Below are 22541 nucleotides of genomic sequence, written 5' to 3' on the forward strand. Positions count from 1 at the left end.
ACATGTGCACCCAGATTCATACACACAAATAAAATGCCATACTGTGCCTGCAACCCCAGCATTGAAGAGGACGACACATGAAGATCCCTGGAGCTTGCTGGTCAGATAGTCAGAGCCTGTCTCAAAAACTAAGGTGGCCCTTGACAGGCACAGACAGGCAGATCTCTGTGAGTTCAATGTCTACAAAGCAGCTCCAAACCAGCCAAGGATACAAAGTGAGACTCTGCCTCAAAAAAGACATAAAAATAGGGTGGAGAGGAACTGAGAAGACACAGAGTAAGCTACGCTGGTTATCAAGCTCCAGGATTAGCCTGTCTCTAAGAGCCCAGTGCTGGCCCTAGCCTTTTCTGTGGATTCTGGAGACCAAACTAAAGCTCTTATGCTTGCATACCGGGCATTTCACTGACCAAGTCATCTCCTCAATCTTCCACATGTGGACCTTCCATGCATCTTTCCAGACTGCTTCATATAGAAAGGTACTCTTTTAAGATTCACATGCAGAAGACACTCTATAAAGACCCACAAATTCACGGCTTTCAAGGTTTTGTTCTGTTAACTTATCACGTGTGTATAACGGGTTGTGCAAGCATGTGTGAATGGAGGCGCACACTGTGTGCATGAAGATCAAGGGACAACCTCAGGCATCAATCTTGGCCTTTCCCGTTTTGTTCGAGGGCTCTCTTGGTTTTCTACTACATGTGCCAGGTTAGCCTGCCTGCGACCCTCCGGATATTTCCTGTCTCCACCTCCCATTTCTTCACAAGAACACCATGATTGCAGACACTTATGCTCTCACATCAAGCTTCTCCATGAGTTCTAGGGATCTGAACTCAGGTCCTCGAGCATATGTGGCTCACTAACCCACTGAGCCATCTCATCAGGCCAACAACACTCAGGCTTTCCCGAGGCCAGACTGGTAGTGCAGGCCTTTGATCTCAGCACTCCAGCGCAGGTGGCTCTCTCCAGCAGCCTGGTCTATGTAAGAAGTTCCAAGCCAGACAAGCTACACAGTTAGACTCAATCTCAACAGCATCATTTATAAGACATACCCTGAAATCCTATGTCTCCAATTCCTATACGGATCATATAAACTTTCACAGAATGCCAATGCATGGATCACAAATTCTTCAATAGATGTCTGATCAGCCATTTCCTTCTCCTTTTTTTTGCTTTTTAACTGAGAATAAAATTTTAAAAAAGTTAAGGACATGTTTTATTTATCAGCTTTCAATAAGTCATTTTTATTTACAAAAGTATAACTTCCTCTTTGATTCCCTAAGAGTCATTTAATCATATGGACTAGATGCATTCTCTCAGATGTTAAATTCTTCCTGGAATACATTTAAAATAGTCAAACATCTTTGGAAATCATGTAAGATTTACGATAAATTCATACATAAAATAAAACATTACGTCATTTTTTTAAAACTATAAAATTTTTTTACATTAAAATAGCAAATAGCTACTTGTTTACTTTTAGAAAATATAGGACTTGGGGCTGGAGAGCTGGCCCAGTGGTTAAGAGCATTCCCCGCACCCACATGGCAGCTCACAACTGTCTGTAACTCCAGTTCCAAAGGAACTAACACCCTCATACAGGTAAATCAATGTACATGAAATAAAAATAAATCATTTTGTTTAAAAAAAGGAAAATATAAGGTTTATAAAATGATCTGTCACCCACTACTAATTTTAATTGTCTTTTCAATTACTATCTCCTTTGAAAACATTTAGCAAAGTCAATTACAACATTAAAAAAAAAATTTAATAGTAAAACCTAGTTAGTCTCAATAAAGCAACAAAAAGGAATGTATTCACACCTACTTGCTGAATATACAGTGTTGTCATGGTAATGACATGATTAATATAAGAGCAAGTCCCAATTTCTTCTACATTTGATAAATTCCTAGGAGATAAAAGGAACAACATTTATTACATATGAGCAATATACTGCTAGTGTATTCAGCTTGCATTTTGAGAACAAATGCTGGCAAATGAAATATCAATGATATTAAAAAAGAAAATGATACACAGGGTATTGCCATCGTACAAGACATATACTAGTACTGTTTTCACTCTACTTTCTGAATTTTAATTCCCTGATTTTGAATCATGTCATATTTTATAAATTATATCAGAAGTCCATGACCCATGACACAAGGGGCACTGTCATCTTTGAATATTCTAAGAGGACATACCATTACATCCTGTTCAAAGTAGAGAGTCCATAAGTACTTCAATTGTGACATACAGTAACCTAATTTACAATGCCTAAGTATCTTCTTGGCATTATTGTTAAAAGTTAAGCTTATGGCCAGGCGGTGTTGATGTACACCTTTGATCACAGCACTTGGGAGGCAGAGCCAGGAGGATCTCTGAGTTCGAGGGAGCATGGTCTACACAGCGAGATCCAGACAAGCACCAAAAACAACACAGAGAAACCCTGTCTCGAAAAACCACACACACACACACACACACAAAAAAAAAAAAAAAAAAAACAAACAACAACAACAACAAACCCTTAGACTAACTAGTTTTGTTTTGAGACACTGTGACCTATAAAAATTTTCTTTCTTAGCTGGGTAGTGGTGGCACACACCTTTAATCCCAGCACTCGGGAGGCAGAGCCAGGCGGATCTCTGTGAGTTCGAGGTCAGCCTGGACTACCGAGTAAGTTCCAGGAAAGGCTCAAAACTACACAGAGAAAGCCTGTCTCAAAAAAATAAAAAAAATTAAAAATTAAAAAATTACATTAGCATGACATCTTAGCTGTTTATCCCTTTCTCTAACGCAGAACATTTAAAATTCTGTGTAGGGACCTGAGATGGCTCAGTGGTCATGAACACACACTGCTCTTTAGGAGAATCCGAGTCTGGCTCCCCGCACCGACATCAGCTCACAGGTGATCACAGGTTACAGGCTCACAACCACCTGTAACTCCAGCTCCAGGAGATCACCTGACACATGTACATACACATTTTAATTTTAAAGTCTGTGTGTAGCTCACAAGGTACTACATATAAATCCTAAGCACATCAAAAATGTTCAATATCATCAGTCATGAAAACTACTTTCAGATTCACTGGTAAGACAGAAGCAGAAAATAGATTTTGGGAAGGATGTACAAAAACTGAAACCTTCAAGCAGGTAGGAATTTAAATTATAATAGCTACTCTGGAAAACAGTCTGGCAGTTTCTCAAGAGATTAAAAACTCAGCATCCTTGGGGCTCGCAAGACGACACAAGGGGTAAAGGCATCTGCCACCAAGTCTGACAATCTGATTTAAATCCCTAGGACCCAGGATACAACCGATTCATCCAAATGGACGGACACACACACACACACACACACACACGCGCACACACCAAATACACTGTAATCAAAACAAAACTGAATGTCCTTATGAATTGATGAAGTTCTAAAACTGACTGTAGCAAAAATACAATTTTGTTTTATTTTTAAAAATAAATGACATTACTAGTCAGTGAATTACATGACATGTGAATTATCTCTCGGCAGTACCATAATAAAATTTACAATTTTCTTTTTTTTTTGGTTTTTCGGGACAGCGTTTCTCTGTGTAAAAGCCTTGGCTCTCTTGGAACAGCTGACCAAACTGGACTTGAACTCAGAGATCCGCCTGTCTCTGCGTCCCAAGTGCTGGGATTAAAGGCATGCACCACCACCGCCCAGCTTAAGATTACATTTAAAAATTGTATCTGAATTAGTACTGGGAAAAGGGAAAGATCCAAGGGAAAAGGACCTATAGATAAATTTTTATTGCGCTGTTATTTGTTACCATTACAGTCCTACATAGCAAGATCACTTCTGTATGTTTAGTAGGGATATCCCCTCTGTAACCCCAGTAGCCTTTAAAACTATGCCTCTGAGGCACACACCAAGCAGTAGGGGACAGTTTATATAAAGCTTCAAAACACTTACATATTAATGGAATGAACTCATCCATTGATAAAACCGGCAAACATGGAAACGACCAGTCTGGGGACCACCTGTGCCTCTGTCTAATCCCATTCTCATGCATTCTCCTCACTCTCAGAACTACTCTCTTTTCATTCTTTTTCTTCCTTCCTCTCTGCCTCCAACTCCCCCAAACAAAACAAAACAAAACAAAAATGGATCTAAATAAAGGACTTTCAGTTTCTGATCCAAAATTGAAAGTCTAAAAGTCATCACTGTCAGGTTCACAATTAGAAAAAAATCCAAATGAACTGAAATTTTTGTTTGTTTGAGACAGCGTTTCTCTGTGTAACAACTCTTTTTTCTTATTCTTAACAGATCTAACACAATAGTTTATTCAATATAACACTAAACATATAGAGTAATTATAGCTTAGAGACAAAGTGAAATGAGTTACAGTACTATTGTGTTTTGTTTTCCTTTTATGTGTATGGTTGTTTTGCTTGCATGTGCATCTGGGTACAACATGAGTGTCTCTAGTCTCTCAGAGGCCAGAAGGCATCACAACCCCTGCAACTGGAGTGGAGCTGTGGGTGCTGGGAATCTAACCTGGATACTCTCGAAGAGCAGCCATCTCTCCAGCCCCAAAATACAGCAACATTGTTAGAGAAACAGGAGGAAAATCTAAGGGCTCTTAGATTGACTGATGACTTTGTAGATGAAAACAGCATAATCCATTGCAGGAGAAAAAAAAAAAAAGAGACTCATTAAAATAAAAACTTCTGTGCCTCAGTATTAAGGGAATAAAAAAACAACTTGCAGACAATGAAAAAAAACATGCACCAATCAGCTGAGGGGGAAAAAAAACTGTATATCAAAATATTCATAGACCTGTAAAAATAAGAACACAATCCAATTTTAAAATTGGACTTACGTAGGTACTTCATCAAAAATGTTATGAACAGTCTCAAAAAAAAAAAAGATGTTAAGTATTTTATATCATTAAGGAACAACAATGAAATACTATACTCCTATTGCAATAGCTAAAATCTAAAAGATGGCATCATCAATATGAAAAATGGGACTGGAAAAATGGCTCAGCGGTTAAAAGCACTGGCTGCTCTTCCAGAGCACCCAGGTTCAATTCCCAGCACTCACATGGCAGCTCACGACTGTCTGTAACTCCAGTTCCAAGAGATATGGCATCCTCACACAGACATGCAGGCAGGCCAAACACCAATGCACACAAAATAAAAACTGGAAAAATGGGGAAATAACAGGAATCCTCGCTCACTGACTGTGAGAATGTTACAACCATGTGATACAGCATTACTGTTCCTAGGTATTTGTCTACATGGGTTGAAAGGTACCCATATAAAACTTATATAAGTTTTATAAATAACAGTTCCAAACTAGAAGCAACTAAGATGTCCTTCAATATAGGTAAATAAGTAAACAAGCTGTGGTACCTTTGTGTGAAATAATGTTTAGTAATACTGTCTTAGTTTTGTCTCAATTTCTGCAGCTCTTCCCCAAGAAGCTCACACCCACGCTTTCCTGTGTGTCAGACAGTGCCATCTCCTCAGCAAGGCCTCTAAGGAACTCTCAAAATGACAAAGGTGGAAGTGAGCCCAGGTGGTGTACCCCATCACCAACCCCCTTTAGTCCCACACTCTTTTCTTTTTAGTATTTTTTTAAACTTTATTTTAGATGCATTGGTGTGAAGGTGTCAAATCTCCTGGAACTGGAGTTACAGACAGTTGTGAGCTGCAATGTGGGTGCTGGGAATTGAACCCGGGTCCTCTGGAAGAGCAGCCAGTGCTCTTAACCGCTGGGCCATCTCTCCAGCCCCTAGTCCCACACTCTGAAGGCAGCAGCAGGTAGATTTCTGTTAAGTTTAAGGCTAGCTTAGTCTACCAAGTGAATTTCAGGCAAGGCAGACTCCATAGTGAGACCCTATCTTAAACAAAGGTTAATATCAAGCACACATCTTCTGGCTTGCACACACACAAATGTATACATTTACAGATGAGAACCATATAGAAAATATTAATTAAATTATCTCTTTCTAAAATAAAAACTTTTGCCTCTGTCTTTAAAGTTACACTTAAATTTATTTTTTAGGGCTGGAGAGATGGCTCAGTGGTTAAGAGCACTGACTGTTCTTCCAGAGGTCCTGAGTTCAATTCCCAGAAACCACATGGTGGCTCTCAATCATCTGTAATGAGAATATGTATATATAATAAATAGCTAAATCTTTAAAAAAAAAATTTATTTTTTAAACAACAATTTTATTGCACTTCTCAAATTTTTTTTTGCGTTTGCATGTACATTGCACCAGCCCTTGTGTGCCACAGTGCGGGTGGTCAAAGGACCGAGGTGTAGGCGATCCTTTTCTTTCCTTCCACCACGTCAGTCCAGAAGACTGAATTCAGGCAGTCAAGGCTTGGCAGGAAGTGCCTGTACCCACTGAGCCATCCTGACAGCACACACTGAAAACTCTTGGCTGAGTGTCTCTATAATTAAGTACAGTAACTAAGTAAGAAGTTTTCCAGTGTGCTAACAAATCATACTACAAAAGAGACGCACATTCATTAAAGAGTCATACAAACAAATATCACTAACAAGTATTATTATAGGTTTTTTGGTAAGTTGGTAATAATTATGCTAAAATTTTTACTTTTTTATACCAGATACCTGCAAAGAATAATGAAGAATTTGACGAGCAAAATTGACAAGGCTTGTTGTTGTTCCTCTAACCCATCTGCTGTTTTCTGAACACAATGTAGCAGCTGGATCCTCAGAACCTGCAGAATATTATCAGGAAGCAGAGATATTCCTGGAGGCACATCATCAACCCTGTCAGATATGGGCAAGGAAATAGTGTTGAAACTTAAGACAGAAATTAGTTAATCAATTAAATGTGATAAAAAATTTCAAGTGTGGCTGACTGTCAAGATTTGCAACTTGAGCCTGAAGTGAAAGCAGTCTTGTGGAGGACGCTATCTTCTACCTGGGAGATCTGGTGCTGAACTGAGGAGCTGGAGCCAGACCACTGAGAGGTAGTCACTCACCACAGCAAAGAGGTTTCTGAGAGCCAGCAAGGCTGCTGGGATCACTGAGCAACATCCGTCAGGAGAACAGGGGCATGCAGCAGCATCAAGACTGTTAGCATAGCCGCTGGTCTTATGTCATGAAACCCTTTTGCCAAAACTTAACAGTCTCACCCAATGGTAATAAATGAGTGTTTCTATGTACCTGGTAGGCAGCTTTTCAAAGTCAACATCTAAAAACTGTTCATAACTTAAAACAAAATTGTCCAACCACAGTCTCAGGTAATCTGGATCTTTCTGAAATGAGAAGATGATCACAATATTATTGGTCAGAAAAGCAATGCTTTGACACCTAAGAAACTCCCTAAAGTCAGTTACTAACTGACGAAAAGCCATTCACAGGATCACAGCTGTGATCTCAGCACTTTACCCCCTTTGTCTCTTAACACTTCTTTACAGCAATCAAATTTCAACAGGTAACTTAGGAGTATAGATACTTAATCATTCAACATCTGAGACAAAGGAATCACTAGGAAAGTTATGTTTCCCTAAAATAAAAGTATTACACTATAATCCAGAATCTCAAAGAATGTTTCCAGAACATACAGCAATTTCTGACCTTTCAGAATTTCTTTTTCTCTTACTACACTGGTTCAAAAATCAGCTTATATATTACATCTGTAACGTCACAAGAAAAATCACAAGGTAGAAATATTTTAAACAAAGAATAGCATCTATGAGAAATTTTCTAAGACTTATTACTTGCTTTTTATGTTTCAAATTAGATTGTCATTCGTCTATATATTCATTCACTTATCCATTAGGGCTAGAACTACAAAAATACAAGTACCTGGGGTTCTCCTTATTAGTTTCTTTATAAAAAGCAGAGGATTACTTCTTGGTAAAAGTCAGAACAAGACAGTCACACACACTATAAAAAATTAATGCATTTCTCTTCATATTTTATTTAGCAATTCTCTAGTATCTAGTTCAAATTCTACGCCAATATAGATCTAATACTGATCTATATTCTAAACCCTCGTTCAGACTCTAAAGGTCAGTGCTACCAAGTGTTTGGCAAGCAAAGAATTCTCCTAGGAAACTGAACAGTTACAAAGAAGGAAAGGTACTCTTTCATTTAAGAAGCAAAGCATAATTTTTAAAGTATCCTCTATTTACCTGGACCAGCAGGCATTTTAACGTATTGTCTTATTTATACCTTACAACTATCCAGAAAGGGTTTAGTTTTCCTAATTTTAGAGATTACAAAAAGATATACAACTTGTCCAAAGTCATAAGCTAGAAACTGCTGGCGCTCCAAGGATACATGAACCCAACAGATGCCCATCCTACTACACACGATGGTTGTGAACCACGCATGCAAGCAGGGCTGGGGATTCAGTAAGTTAAAAAGGCAAGGATGGTTCAGTCAGGATCTGTCAAGTCAAGGCTATAAAAAAGTTAGGCCGGGCGGTGGTGGCGCACGCCTTTAATCCCAGCACTCGGGAGGCAGAGCCAGGCGGATCTCTGTGAGTTCGAGGCCAGCCTGGGCTACCAAGTGAGTTCCAGGAAAGGCGCAAAGCTACACAGAGAAACCCTGTCTCGAAAAACCAAAAAAAAAAAAAAAAAAAAAAAAAAAAAAAAAGTTAACAAACAAAACAATATCATCCAGGCTGGAAGAATTTATAGATGAACTACACTTTACTATCAAATGATCATAAAAAGAGCCCTGTACCAGAAACAGCAGTGAGTGTATCATTTCTCCTCAGTATAGAACAATAAAAATACAATCACCTGGAGTTCTCCTTACAGGCTTTCTAACAGAGCAGAGGACTAGATCTTAGTCACTCTCATGATTAAGTTCAGTATACTGAATCACTACAGGATGATCTTGGGGTTTTTGTTTGTTTGTTTGTTTGTTTGTTTGCTTTTGTTTTGTTTTTTGGTTTTTCGAGACAGGGTTTCTCTGTGTAGCTTTGGAGCCTGTCCTGGATCTCACTCTGTAGACCAGGCTGACCTCGAACTCACAGAGATCCACCTGCCTCTGCTTCCCGAGTGCTGGGATTAAAGGCGTGTGCCACCACTACACAGCTTTTTTTTTTTTTTTTTTTTTTTTTTTTTTTTTTTTTTTTTTTGTAATTTTCCAGTCTTAACTGTAAAAGTAAAGGAGAAGCCAATGGAAGCTAGCGGGAGGAGCAGAACCAGGGAAGCCCCGCTGAGGTTTTATGGTCACCAAATGCCTAAGGACTCCTTAGTTCTGATCCACCAAGGGAAAAGACAGTACTGTGGACTGTCTCCACCACAGCTGCGGGTTTCCGGGGATGGGAGACAAGGTACTAGGACATTCGCTTTTGTGGATAAAGATTTTTAACTTAGTTAACTCAGCCACCGCCCAGCTGTATGATCTTATCTCCCTATTTGTACATTTACTAGCACAACACACAAATGTGGTGAGCATTCCAAGAGTGCGAGGGCCAATTCAATACCGCCCAGATTAAATCCCGGCATCAGGGGCAAGGACTAGAAGACTGTGTTAAGTTGGAGGCCAGTTTGGTCTAATACTGAGTTTCAGGCAAGCCAGAGCTACAGAGCGAGTCCTCATCTCAAAAAAAAAAAAAAAAAAAAAATTTAAACATACCAATAAATAAAAAGGTAAGATGGCACTAGGCGGTGGTGGCACATGCCTTTAATCCTAGCACTCAGGAAGCAAAGGCAGGTGGATCTGAGTTCAAGGACAGCCTGTTCTACAGAGCAAGTTACAGGACAGCCAGGGCCACAGAGAAATCCTGTCTTGGAAAACAAACAAAAAAAGATGGTAACTACTCATACCAACAACAAACAGGTAAAATCTATGACCCAATTATCATTTTTCTGAAATTTGAGAGTCGTCTGATACCTGAATCTCAATGGACTCACACAAAACTACTTAGTCTCAACCATCGCACATGCTCTCACAGTGACAAACATGCCATATGCGGACAGCACCGGGGACCAGAGAAATAAAGACTGTCATCACAGATGATGCCGACCTGAGTCAAAGCAGCCACACGCAAACCCACACACACGTCTTTCTCCAGAGTCTGCGGCAGCGCAGAAAACCCAGTCTTTACTACTAAAATAAGGAACAAACAGCTGCCTTGATTCCAACAGAGTATACACTGGAGGCATTAGACAACACAACTAGACAAAGGAGAGCAAGAAACAGACCTAGCAGAGCATTCATCTCTTTGAGTGACTTTCAAATCTAGAAAGCTGAGTGAGCTGCCTTGTCACACCAAGAGCACAGACTCTTACACCCTCTTCAGATTAAAGGGGGGGGGGGGGGCAATTATACAAAAATAAGAATTTCCAAGTGCACAGAGCCAGAAGAAATGAAGAGTGACCTCTGGGGCAAACCATAGCAATTTAATTCTCTGGGACTACTTACTTCTCAGGGTTGCCATGAACTACTATTTATGCGCCTGCCATTCTTCCCTTTCCTGAAATCTTTATTGTGGTACTCCCATTTTAGTTTTAACACTCTATGTCAGCTTTGTGGGGGACATATATTGATGGCGTCTTCTGAGTTCAGTCTCTATTATCAAGAGAAGTCATTTGATGATGTATGTTCGATGTCATCACAAGATCCTGGTTCATATGCTACATATAAGAGGGATACAAATGATTGTGATCAAGAAAGCGGACTGTGACAGGTGGATTCTTGATCTCAACTTTTTTGTTGTAGTTTTGGTTCTGGAGGGTTTGAGGATTTTTGACTTTTTTAAACAGGGTCTTACTATGTAGCTCTGACTGACCTATGACTCTCTATGCATACCAGGCTTGCCTTGAACTCTGCCACCCCAGCGCCTGGATTAAGGGTGTATGCCACCACTCCCAGCTCCCTTACAGGAAACATGCCCTGTAATTTCAAAGGAAAGGAAAGGAAGCTGTAGCAAGGGCAAATCAACCTGCTGCTGGGGGATGTCTTTCTGTCTAATGTGAGTATGTGTGGCTCCCATTGGATAATAAATAAAGCTGCACTGGCCTATGGAAGGGCAGGATAAGGTGACACGGTACCTTCAAACTGAAGACGAGATGAAGAAGGGTGGAGCTGGGAAAGATGCCAGCAGCTGCCAAAGGAGCAACAAGATGCCAGCAGACTGGGAACACCACAGCCACGCAGCAACATACAGGTGAACAGGAATGGGTTAATAGAAGATGAAAGACCTGGCTAGCAAGAAGCTGAAGCCCTAGGCCATACGGTTTGTAATGAATAGAAGCCTCTGAGGGATTACTTGATAAATGCCTGCAGGACCTCAGAGCTGGGCTGGACCGAGAAATTTCAGGTTACAACATGCAGATAGAACAACTGATCAAAGCTTTATTTCTAAAATTGCAGCTTAAGGGAGCTATCTATCAGAGGTTGGTTTCTGGGATGCCTAACTTTCAGGTAGGAATCTTTAAAGTTTGTGCTATTCATAATAACTTGTAAGCTACTTAAATCATCTTAGGGGTGCCTATCTTGTAAACAGTATTGTTATACAATGTTATAGGAAAGTTTATAACAATTCACGGAGTAGTAAGTTCCTTACATCATACAATTCTAGAATTACAGATGGATTTTGGAAATCTGAAACTGTTCCAATGTTCTAGATGCCAAAGTGTGATCTACAGACCAATATTCTCGACGAGTTTGATAAAAAAAAATAAAAAGGAAGCCTTTTTAACTGATAAAAGCAGCATGGTAACAAATTTAAGTCTGAATTTGATAATAAAAAAATGAGGACAAGGGGTCTGTAGCTCAATAGTACTGCACCTGGTTAGCATGCATGAGGGCCTGGATTCAATCTCTAATAAAAAATAAATAACTTTTATTTTTAACATCTTTAATTTTCACTCTTTATAGACTGCTTTTACTGAAACTACCAATAACCTCCACAATGTTTGGGGGAATAATTTTTTGAGAGAGAGAGAGAGAGAGAGTGTGTGTGTGTGTGTGTGTGTGTGTGTGTGTGTGTGTACATCAAGCATCCATATAGTAGTCAAAAGATAACACTGGATGTTGGTCCTTCTACCTCAGGGTCTCTTGTTCACCACTGAGCACACCAGGTCCATGAGCTTCCCGGGAGTCTCCTGTTGCCGACTCCTATCTCACTGGCTAACTGGGATTACAGATGTGCACTACTCCCAGAACTTTAGCTCTTACACTTCCACACAACAACTTCAGACACTGAGGCACCTACCTCCTCAGCCCGAGTTTTTCATTTTGTTCTGGAACTCTGGAATTCTCCTATCAACCTCCTGAGTACTAGAAGTACATGTGTGCACCACCACACCCAGCCTTCCAAATGCTTCTCTTGAAGGCTATATTGCATTCTTCTAGACTGCTTCTTAAACCACTCTACTTTCTGAGGAACCAACACTCCTAGTTCTCCCATTCAAACTCCTTAACATGCATTATTATATGTGTAAGACAGGAAATAACGGACTTCTCTCTCTTCCTAATAAAAGTTCTTTAGGTCCAAAACTTCCTGACTTTACCTTCTTCTCCTATGTACATATCATTTCCAATATAACTCTCAAAAATTTATAACACAAGCCTCCCTTCTGAACTTCCTATCAACCTATGAAATACTTGAATGTCCCTCAAGGACTGAAAACTCAGAATGCTTACCTGGAAACCTAGTAATCTTATACTAGCTAACTTTCCCGAAGTATCAGTTTCCAAAGCATAGATTAAGTGCTACCGATGCTACCAACTACCAGGGAAATTTAGATAATCACAAGAATAAAAAAAAAGAACGTGATTTTTGAAACAGGGTCTCACTACACAGCCAGGGTCGTCTGAAACTCTCCATGTAGACCAAGCTGGCCTTGAACTCAGAGATCCACCTGTTTTAAATAATTAAAGGTATGTGCCACCACACCCAACAATAAAAATTTTTCATGCCATCTTAACTTTTTTTTCAAGAGTAGTACATGATGAGCACAAACCAAACCACAGAGGTAATATTCATTTCCTAAAGACAACCTTCAGGTCTTCTGGTATAAAATATTCATTTTTTTACTTTCATATATAATGTCCTTAAACAAACATGTAATTAGAAGCCACCAGTATGATTTTTCAAAATCTGTATAAAAGGAGGTGCATACCTTTTTATCTAAATAAAACATCATTAAATCCTACTTTCACTATAAAGCAAAACTTTTATTCTGAAAAGGAACTCTACTCTGAGCTCAAGGAGGTGCATACCTTTTTATCTAAATAAAACATCATTAAATCCTACTTTCACTATAAAGCAAAACTTTTATTCTGAAAAGGAACTCTACTCTGAGCTCACTGCAAAACTATCTATTTCAGTCATATTCCAGATTTAGAAGGACAAAGGGCAACTGCAGGAAATGGAGCATCACCAAGGTCCAAAACAAACTTGTGTTAGAGTGGGAAAATAAAAACCCACACCATTATTCAGGATAACTATGCACTATGCTTAAATGGCAATCTGAAAACTTTAAGATTAAAATTTAATTTTATTAGCTCAGCTTCATTTCCACCAAAGAGAAAAACTGCCCTTGACTGTAAATATAAAGATCAATGGAAATTATGACACAAAATGCTAATAACATTTTCCTGCTTTTAATGTACATGCCAATAAAACAAATTCGTTTTTCCTCAACAACTTTGAGAGATAAATAAAAGTTATTTTTTTTCCCATTTGACTGATGAGAAAATAGAAATATAAAGAAACTAGATGACCTGATTTTAAGGTCCTTAAGATGAAAAGCAGAATTAGAACTAAATTTTGGGTCTATTTCTACTAGCTCCACTTAATTTTTCAATGTAATCTCAACAGTAACAGCGTGAGATCAAACATCCCTATAGCACCAGCACTTGGGAGGCTAAAACAGGAATGTCGAGAGTTCTGGCTGGGCTGGAGCACCTGTTGCTATTGCAGAAGACCAGGGTTAGTTCCCAGCACCTAAATGACAGGTCACAATCACAAATCCAGTTCCAGGGACTCCAGTGCCCTCTTCTGACCTCCACAGCATCAAGCTCACAAGTGGTACGCATACATGCATACAGCCAAAACATTCACACATAAAATAAAATAAACTTAATTTAAAAAAGAAAAGAGTTCTAGGCCATTCTGGGATAAATGAGACCCTGTCTAAAAAACAAAATAATTAATGAACCCCAACTTTCTACCTATTACATCCTTCTATCGCTTTGTGATAATTTTACCAGCAAGAACAAAAATGTACTTTTTCTTTATGTGTCAGTTTTACTTTACATATGTTTTGCCTCTATATGTGTCTGTCCACCACTTGTATGCCTGACGCCCAGGAAGGCCAGAAGAGGTCACTGAATCTCTGGGGACTGGAGTTACAGACAGTTGTCAGCTGTCATGTGACGCTGGGAATCCAACCCAAGTCCCCTAAAGAGCGGCCACTCTTAACCACTGAGCTATATCTCCTGCCCCCTAAAAACTTAAATCTTACTGAGGAATCCGAGATGCTCAATTTCTTCTCTATACATCCTAGCAACTAGCTACTGCATGCGTAATGTCTGGTGGCCAAGCCTGGGGATGCATGTCTGTAATCCAGAGATTTAGGAGGTTCAGGCAGGAAGAGGTCAAGCTCAAAGCCTGCCTGGGCTACAGAGTGAGTTCAAGACCACACTGGGTAACTTGGAAAAGCACTACCTCAGAAAATAAAAAGTAAAGAAAGACGGATGATACACCTGCCTACTAGTTGCAAAGCCCTAGACTCAATCAACAACACTAAAAAATACATCCTCTCCTAGGGCAGCAGTTGAAACAGAGAGAGAATGCACAAATATATGAATTCCCAAAAGATGCCTAATAACTACCCAAGCTGGTATACAGTTATATAAAACCTGCCTCTGCTTTTGTTTCTAAGATTAAGCAAAGAAATGATGTCCAAAGACACCAAATAGCCGTCATTTGACTGTCTACTCTCAATACATCCAGAGTGGTCGCTGCTAACCAATGAACCAAGATCACTTACTAGATCAGAGCTGTTCAAATTTAATGTTTAACTTTTACGAGCTATATGAATACACTGTCAATCAAATCCTTGACCTTGGGTGAGCATGACTATTGGAAAGCAAGAAAGTTCAGACTACATGTAACTTGAATAAGTGGTCATATCCACTATCATAACAACCTTCAGAATATAGGAACACTGTACCTTCTTATGTAATGACTACTATATAAAGTCAACAAATCTATTATGGATAGTCATATTTCTAACAATGCAATTAAACCCTATTCCTGGAAGGACAATATAAGGGAAATTAGGCCTGAAACATTTGGTAACAAAACAAACTGCATGTCACAAAGTAATTATGTGAGGGGATATATATGTTAATCAGCCTGGCTTGATTATTCCATGTGCACATGTATTAAAACATTAGAGCACACTCCATAAATAGTTGATAATTTAAGAAAAACCTATTTAAAAAAAAAGAAAAATTATCAAATGTTTAATTTAACATGTGAGGATCCACCTGCTAAAACAGGATTTTAATCCCTAACACTTAGGCTTGAACTCAGACGAGTAAGTAGACACGGTCTGTAGCATTCCTTCTACAAAGCAGTATAAACCAAGGGTTCTTCTGCTAAACTTTCAAACTGATCAGTGGCAACGTCCAAAGCATTACCAGAGTGACTTACTACTGACATGCTGGAACACAGGTGCCCAAGTCAGTTTAGCACTGTGGCAAACATGAGCGACGTCTTCACTTCACTGCCCTGAAACAGATCTGCCTCATCTGCAAAGATCTCTTCTTTAACCAGGGATGCACACAATATTCTGTGTACTCAGACAATCAAGTGGGACAGCAAAACGGCAAGCATTGCTTAAATTTTAATCATTAAAAATAAACTTGGGGGGCTGGAGAGATGGCTCAGAGGTTAAGAGCACTGACTGCTCTTCCAGAGGTCATGAGTTCAATTTCCAGCAACCACATGGTGGCTCACAACCAGCTGTAATGGGATCTGGCGCCCTCTTCTGGCCTGCAGGGATACATGCAGGCAGAACACAATATATAATAAATAAATATTTTTTTTTAATAATTAAAAAAAAAACTTGCCGGGCAGTTGTGGCGCACACCTTTAATCCCAGCACTTGGGAGGCAGAGGCAGCAGATCTCTGTGAGTTCAAGGCCAGCCTGGTCTACAGAGTGAGTTCCAGGAAAGGCTCCAAAGCTACAGAGAAACCCTATCTCAAAAAACAACAAAAAAAAAAAAAACAAAAAGAAAAAGAAAAAAAAAAAAAAAAAAAACTTGGTATTCCAGAAAAACTGGTCATTTTGTTAATCAAACCATTGTTCTGAATGGAAATTGGCAAAGAGAATCAAACATTTATGCAGCATGACTTTCTTTTAAGGAAGTCATCAATAAATGATAAAAGGTCATTTCTCTACATTTCCTAACAAATGAAAAAAGTGCTAGAACATTAGTCATGCAAAACTCTGATGAAACAGGTAAAAATCATTGGTGAAGGCTGCATTTATGAACTATTATAGCCTTCCATACCTAAACTAGAACCTGAATCAAGGTTCTACACTTGTCAGTTTACAGGTACCCAAACCCAAAGAGAAACAACTTTGAAAAACTCATGGAGATCCATTAACAAATTCCAGACTGTAGAACACTCTAATGTCAAAAACTGCTCTCAAAAGCCAGGCAGTGGTGGCACATGCCTTGCAGAGGCAGGCAGATCTCTGAGTTCGAGGCCAGTCTGGTCTACAAAGCGAGTTCCAGGATGGCCAAGGCTACACAGAGAAACCCTGTCTCGGGGGTGGAGGTGGGTGCTTTCTACCACAAACGAATATCAAAGAAGTGTGGTAAAGATTTCACACATCCTTTCAATAAAATACAGTGCACATACTTTGTTTAAATACTGAATTATGCAGTGAGAAAATAAGAGTCTTATGAGATTAGCACAGAAGTTTGGACATATATGTATCTTTTGTAGTTTAAATAATTATTGTATTGTGATAGTTTTTAAGACTTATTTTACAGATATACTTTTAAATATCTACAGGCAACATCCTAAACTGTGTGGAATTTGATTTTAAATAATTCAGTAGAGAGAGAACAGAATAGAACCATGGTATAAACTGATCATTGTTGATAAGAGTGCCAAATAAAGGTTTACTGTATCTTATCTTCTTTGTACATGCTTAAAATGATCCATAACAAATGCTTTAAAGAGGAGGCTGAAAAGACTTTTTGGAATAATTCACAGAATTAGGGCCAAAAACAAAACAAACCTACTTCTCTCTCAAAGGTCAAAACCAAAAAAAAAAAAAAGGAGTGAAGCACCCGCCACACAATCCTGCAGACCTAAATTCAATCCTAGGGAGCTATGGAAGGGCAGAGAGGGAGAACCAAATCCACAAAGTTGTCCTCTACGTAAGGACCACGGCACCTGTGTGCCCCAAACATCCTACACACAGTAAGACTTTTATTTTCCTCTTATAGGCACAATGTTACCTATATAATTTTGAGATCATTGAAGATAATATCAAAAAACACATCTGTAAGTTTTTAATAGTAGGCCAATATAGTCAATGTACTCAAATCTGAAAAAATATGGGAAATATAAGATCTCTTACATGTTTTTAAAATTCGGATGGGGGAGGGTTGTTTTGTTGTTTTGAGACAAGGGCTCTCTATGCAGCCCTGGCGGTCCTGAAACTCTCTTGACTAGGATGGACTCGAACTCACAGAACTCCACCTGCCTCTGCCTCTCAAGTGGTGTTCCACCACACCTGCCAACTCAGGATTATTAATATGAACAAAAACACTACCCATTAAGGTCATAATGCTGGATATAGAATTTTATAATCACGTATTTTTAAGTACGGAAATAAAAGCAATTACCTTCGTACAATAAAGCATCCAAAGTTCAAACAGCCTCTCTCTGGCTGCCATTGTGGCCTTTCACTCTGGCACTTTGGTATTTCCTCAAAAAGAAGGGTTCAAGACCACAGCATGTTATTTTATTTCCCAAGTTTCTCAGCCGTTACAGTAAAACTCAAAGCAGCGGGATACACAAACAAACAAACAAAAAAAAGTGGAACCAATAAGACCGTGTCGGATCAGTAAAGATCAATTTCTGCAGCTACTCCAACACATCTTCATCAGTGGTTAGCTGGGCTCGTAAACAGGTCTGTGAAATACAAAAATACCCAAAGTTGCTTTGTTTTTGTTTAAATCCAGATATCTGTTTGCCTTGCTTACCCAATCAAATGGATAAATTTCCAATCTGATTAGATCTCACAGAAACCTGTTTTCCTACACCGAGACTAACATAAAGTACTAAAAATCTTCCAGGCAGGCTCCCTATCAAAACTGCGATAGGTGGGAGGGGGGGGGGGGGAAGTACTGCCTACTCAAGTGTTTTCCCTTACCCTTAAAAGACCAAGAACACAGCTCAAACATATCAAATCAACGCGATTTCTCGCCTGCTACTTAAAAGTGGCTGGGAATGTTTGCTGCGTCGCAGGCAGGGCAGGGCGTGGGGGGAGGGCCCTAGGAATTCCTAGTTTGTTTGTGTTAACCATCCGCTCAGTGAAAGTCACCCCGTCTACCTGGCCTCTACCTCTCCTCCAGCCCAGAAGAAAGGAGCTCGCACACCGAGGCAAGGACCACCTCCCGGGCGAGCCCCCTCCACCCCACCCCGCCCCACAGCGTTCCGGGGGAACCTTTCCATTTCCTCCCCGCGTCCCCGTTAAGAACGTGGAAGACAAACGTCAGGCGTGCCAATCAATTTCCGAAGCGCCGCCCCCAGCGCTCCGGGACTCCGACCGGGGACCCACGCCAACCGGCCGCAGCCGGACCCGCCCGGGCCGGCCGGCCGAGTAGCCGGCCGCGCCCCCCTCGCCCGCCGGCCGCCGCCCCTCAGGCTGCAAGCCCGGTGCCTCCGGCGCCTCCCGCGGCCCGGGCCTCCCTCCTGCCGCCCGGCGCCCCGCAGCGGCCTCCGCCCGACCTCCGCGTCCCCTCACCGCGCTCACAGGCCGGCCTCCGCCGCCACCCCGCCGCGGGCTCCCTCGCTGCCCTCCGCCCTGCCCGCGGCGAAGCCCCGTGTCAACCCCGAAGCCGAGCGGGCGGGAGGCGGGGGCGGGGCGGTGACGGCGCGGGGTGGGCGGGGCCGGGGGCGGAGCAGCCCCTCGGCTAATCATTCCGGCCGCTCCTCTAGGGCCGCTCGGCCCCAAGCCCCGCCCCCAGGCATGCCTGCGCAGCCGCAGTTTGCGCTCGGCTCCCTGGGCTCTGAGAGCGGCCGGCGCCAGCCTGGGCACTCGGGTCAGTTGTCTCCCCGCTGGACGTGGGGACGGACGTGCTGACGTCGCGCCCCGCCCCTGCGAGGTGGGGCGGACGGGACTTCCTCGCCAGCCCTCGCCTCTGCGAGTCTGTCGAGGGCCGGGGACCCTATGGGGACATCGAGAGAGGATTTGAATTCGGTTCCTTTATGGAAATGCGATTGATCCTGGGACACACCTCCTCCAAGGAAAAAAAGTCTTTTCCTATACTTGTTTTTGGTGCCTTTGTACTGACGCGGTGACTATCCCAAGGGGATTGCTCTTACCGAGATCTTGGAATGACTTCCGTCTTTCAAAAAAAGAAACAAAAAGGCAAGGCTGCATCATAGTAGCCCCACACAACTTTCATAAGTTTTTTTGTTGATGTTGTTGTTAGTCATCTTTTAAATCTAAAAACTTGAAAACACTATTGTGAGAACTTTCAAGCATATACAAAACTCGATGTTAGAGCTCAGCTTAGCACCTGAGATGCCCTGTGTTTTGGTTCCTAGCGAGCACACACAGTGAAGTAAACTAGTAAAGTGAACTTCCATAAGTAATCACTTAGCTTCAGAAATGATGAAAGACAGCCAGGAAGGAACAGGTCTGGGATCCCAGCACTTAGGAGCTGGAGGCTTTGGCTACAGAGCAAGTCTGGGAGCAACCTGTGCCACATGAGACCTTGTCACTCAAGAAAAAAGGAGAGGGAAGGAAAGGGCGTGAGATGGGAGATGGAGACAGGAGGGCCAGCTAGCTTGTAGTAACCTGTCCACAAACAAGAGACCATGGCTCAACAAAGTGAAATGCAAGAACCTGCTCGTGAAAATTAACCTCCGACATACACACCACACCACACCACACACACACACACACACACACACACACACACACACACGCACGCACACACTAAATAAATGTAAAGCTACTAATGTCATTATGGGGGTTTCACCCTCGTGACCTTTATTTTAAATATCAACGAATGCCCCCCTTTTTTGTGTGTAGTGTGTCCCTGTGCCACATGTGTTTGGGTATCCTCAGAGGCCAGAAGACCAGTGTCCCATCCCTGGGAGCTGGGGCTAGCGGGTGGGGACTGTAGCCTTCTGATATGGGTGCTGGGGACATTCTCTGGATGAGCAGCAAGTGCTCCTAACCACTGAGTCATCTTTCAGCCCCTCATCTATTTTCATCTATGGCAAATCTACAGACTTTTTTTTTTTTTTTGGTCAAGAACCACAGAGTAAATGTTTGTGGACCATGCTGCAGCTTAGCTATCAAAAGGTGAAAGTAAATTTTGTGATACAGTCACCAAAACGTCACTAAAATGCAGAGTTCAGGTTACACGTCACAACAAACACCGAGGAGTAGAAGACCGGAATTTAATTGACTCGTTAAACTTCACTTTATTTAGAAACCTTGTGATCTGGGGAGGCAACGGATTAACATCCTACTTCTTCGCCTTCTGATTTCTAGCCAGTTGGCTTCCATGAAATGGAAACCGAGGCAGACCCCCATTTCAAAGTTTAGTCTTCCCGCTCTGGTCAGGTGGTCAGCCTTGTCTCTGAGATTCACAGTGTTTTAGCTTCTCTCTGTGCTTCTCTCGTACTTCCCTCATCGACATCTCTGTGTGGCAGAGTCCCAAGGCCGCAAAGCCTTGTTTTTCTTCCCTAGGATCACCTGGGCTAAGGGTTAATACAGAACAAACAAACCATTAGCAGGGCTGAGCGAGCTACCACAATGTGTACGTGCAGATTCTTTTCTATGATAGGAAGTACAAATATGGCTTTATAAGGTTTGAAAGTGCCCTGTCTGTGTCCTCTTCTTCCCTATTAATATGTGAATGCTCCCTAAAATTCAGTTTTCATTGAGAGTTTTGTTAATACTGCCATATCTGTTCATTCACTCTTGCCCTTAGCTACTTTCACTCAATCATGAGTTAAGAATAGTTGTCTGCAAATGATACCTTCAGGGTTTGTTTGCTTGCTTTGAGACAGGGTTTCACTTAATAGCCTTGGCTAGCCAGGAGCAGCTTGCTATGCAGAGGAGGCTGGTCTTGAACTCAAAGATCTGCATGCCTCAGCCTCCAGAGTGCTGGGATTAAAAACAAGCAACACCACACCCAGCTCAGCTTTATTTTTTTTTTTAAGATTTTGTTGTATGCGACATGTACGTCTGTGTACCACGTATATATTTAATGACTTTTAAAAATGAAACTCGGGTCATAGCCGAAACAGCAATTTTTAAAATTCCATGTATTTATTTGCTTACTTATTAGTGACGACCTTGGGGTCTGCAACGATGGCTGGAGAGATGACTGAGGAGATAAAACACTCTTCCTAGGAGATGCCACACTTTAGTCATTAGCAGCTCTATTCTTCCCGTTGCTGGGTCCAAGCATCTAGAAAGTCCCTTCCTCATACACTTCAAATCCAGTTCTTAGAATGTATCTTCATAATATAACTGGAATCTCACCATGTCTCCATGCCTCGACCACCGCTACCACCTGCTGGTGAGTTACACTGTCTTTTCTGGATTACTGTGAAAGCCTTCCTACACATCGTTGCCTCTGATTATAACCCCTCCTCTACCTACTCTACCCATTGGATTATTCTCAACATGGCCAAAAGAACCTCACAGTCTATTCCCAGCACCCACACAGTGGCTCACAACTGACTGTAACTCCAGTTCCAGGGGACCCAGCGCCCTCCTCTGGCCTCTCTGTGCACAGGGCACACATATGGTACACAGATAAAATTATCATGGGTTTTGTTTTGTTTTTCAAGACAGGGTTTCTCTGTGTAGCCCTGGATGTCCTGTAACTCTCTCTGTAGACCAGACTGGCCTTGAACTCAAGAGATCCACCTGCCTCTGCCTCCCAAGTGCACCACCAGGCCCAGCTATAAAATAATTTTTAATTGTTTTAAAATGCTGATTTTTTTTTGACCCAGTAGGGCTGGATACAGCAGCACCACACCCACACAAGCTCCAGCAGAGACCAGTGCTGCTGAGTCAGAGCCCGCACTTCAAGCCCCCCAAAGTTCATAAAAGATGCATTTTGTTTGGGTTTTGAAGTGATATTGATGGTGTTGCATGTATTGTCTACCTATGCTCATTTTCTTTCCCTTGTGACTAGTAACACAGATATTGAATAGTGTGTGGGTGTGACATGAATCCAAACCAATTGCTAAATGTCATCATTGACTTCCCATAGAAGTTACAGCTAAAAAGACATAGATACATCCCCTAGGATGCCATGTGGCAG

General features: G+C 41.4%; 1 protein-coding gene across 2 annotated transcripts in view; it reads right to left on the reverse strand.

The window, feature by feature from the left end:
* The window catches only part of Nbeal1 (neurobeachin like 1), a 145754-nt gene extending 126672 nt beyond the window's left edge, over positions 1 to 19082 (reverse strand). For both annotated transcript variants that reach the window (XM_059278567.1, XM_059278568.1), the window contains exons 1-6: positions 18989 to 19082; positions 17865 to 18153; positions 7178 to 7269; positions 6617 to 6778; positions 1825 to 1906; positions 1050 to 1177 (exon numbers count right to left, since the gene is read on the reverse strand). In XM_059278567.1, the coding sequence (XP_059134550.1) occupies positions 1050 to 1177; positions 1825 to 1906; positions 6617 to 6778; positions 7178 to 7269; positions 17865 to 17915 (515 nt within the window). In that variant the 5' untranslated portion in view covers positions 17916 to 18153; positions 18989 to 19082. The remainder of the gene's footprint in view (positions 1 to 1049; positions 1178 to 1824; positions 1907 to 6616; positions 6779 to 7177; positions 7270 to 17864; positions 18154 to 18988) is intronic.
* Between the last annotated feature and the right edge of the window lie 3459 nt (positions 19083 to 22541).

The sequence above is a fragment of the Peromyscus eremicus genome, chromosome 13, assembly GCF_949786415.1.
Source record: "Peromyscus eremicus chromosome 13, PerEre_H2_v1, whole genome shotgun sequence".
Lineage (NCBI taxonomy): Eukaryota > Metazoa > Chordata > Mammalia > Rodentia > Cricetidae > Peromyscus > Peromyscus eremicus.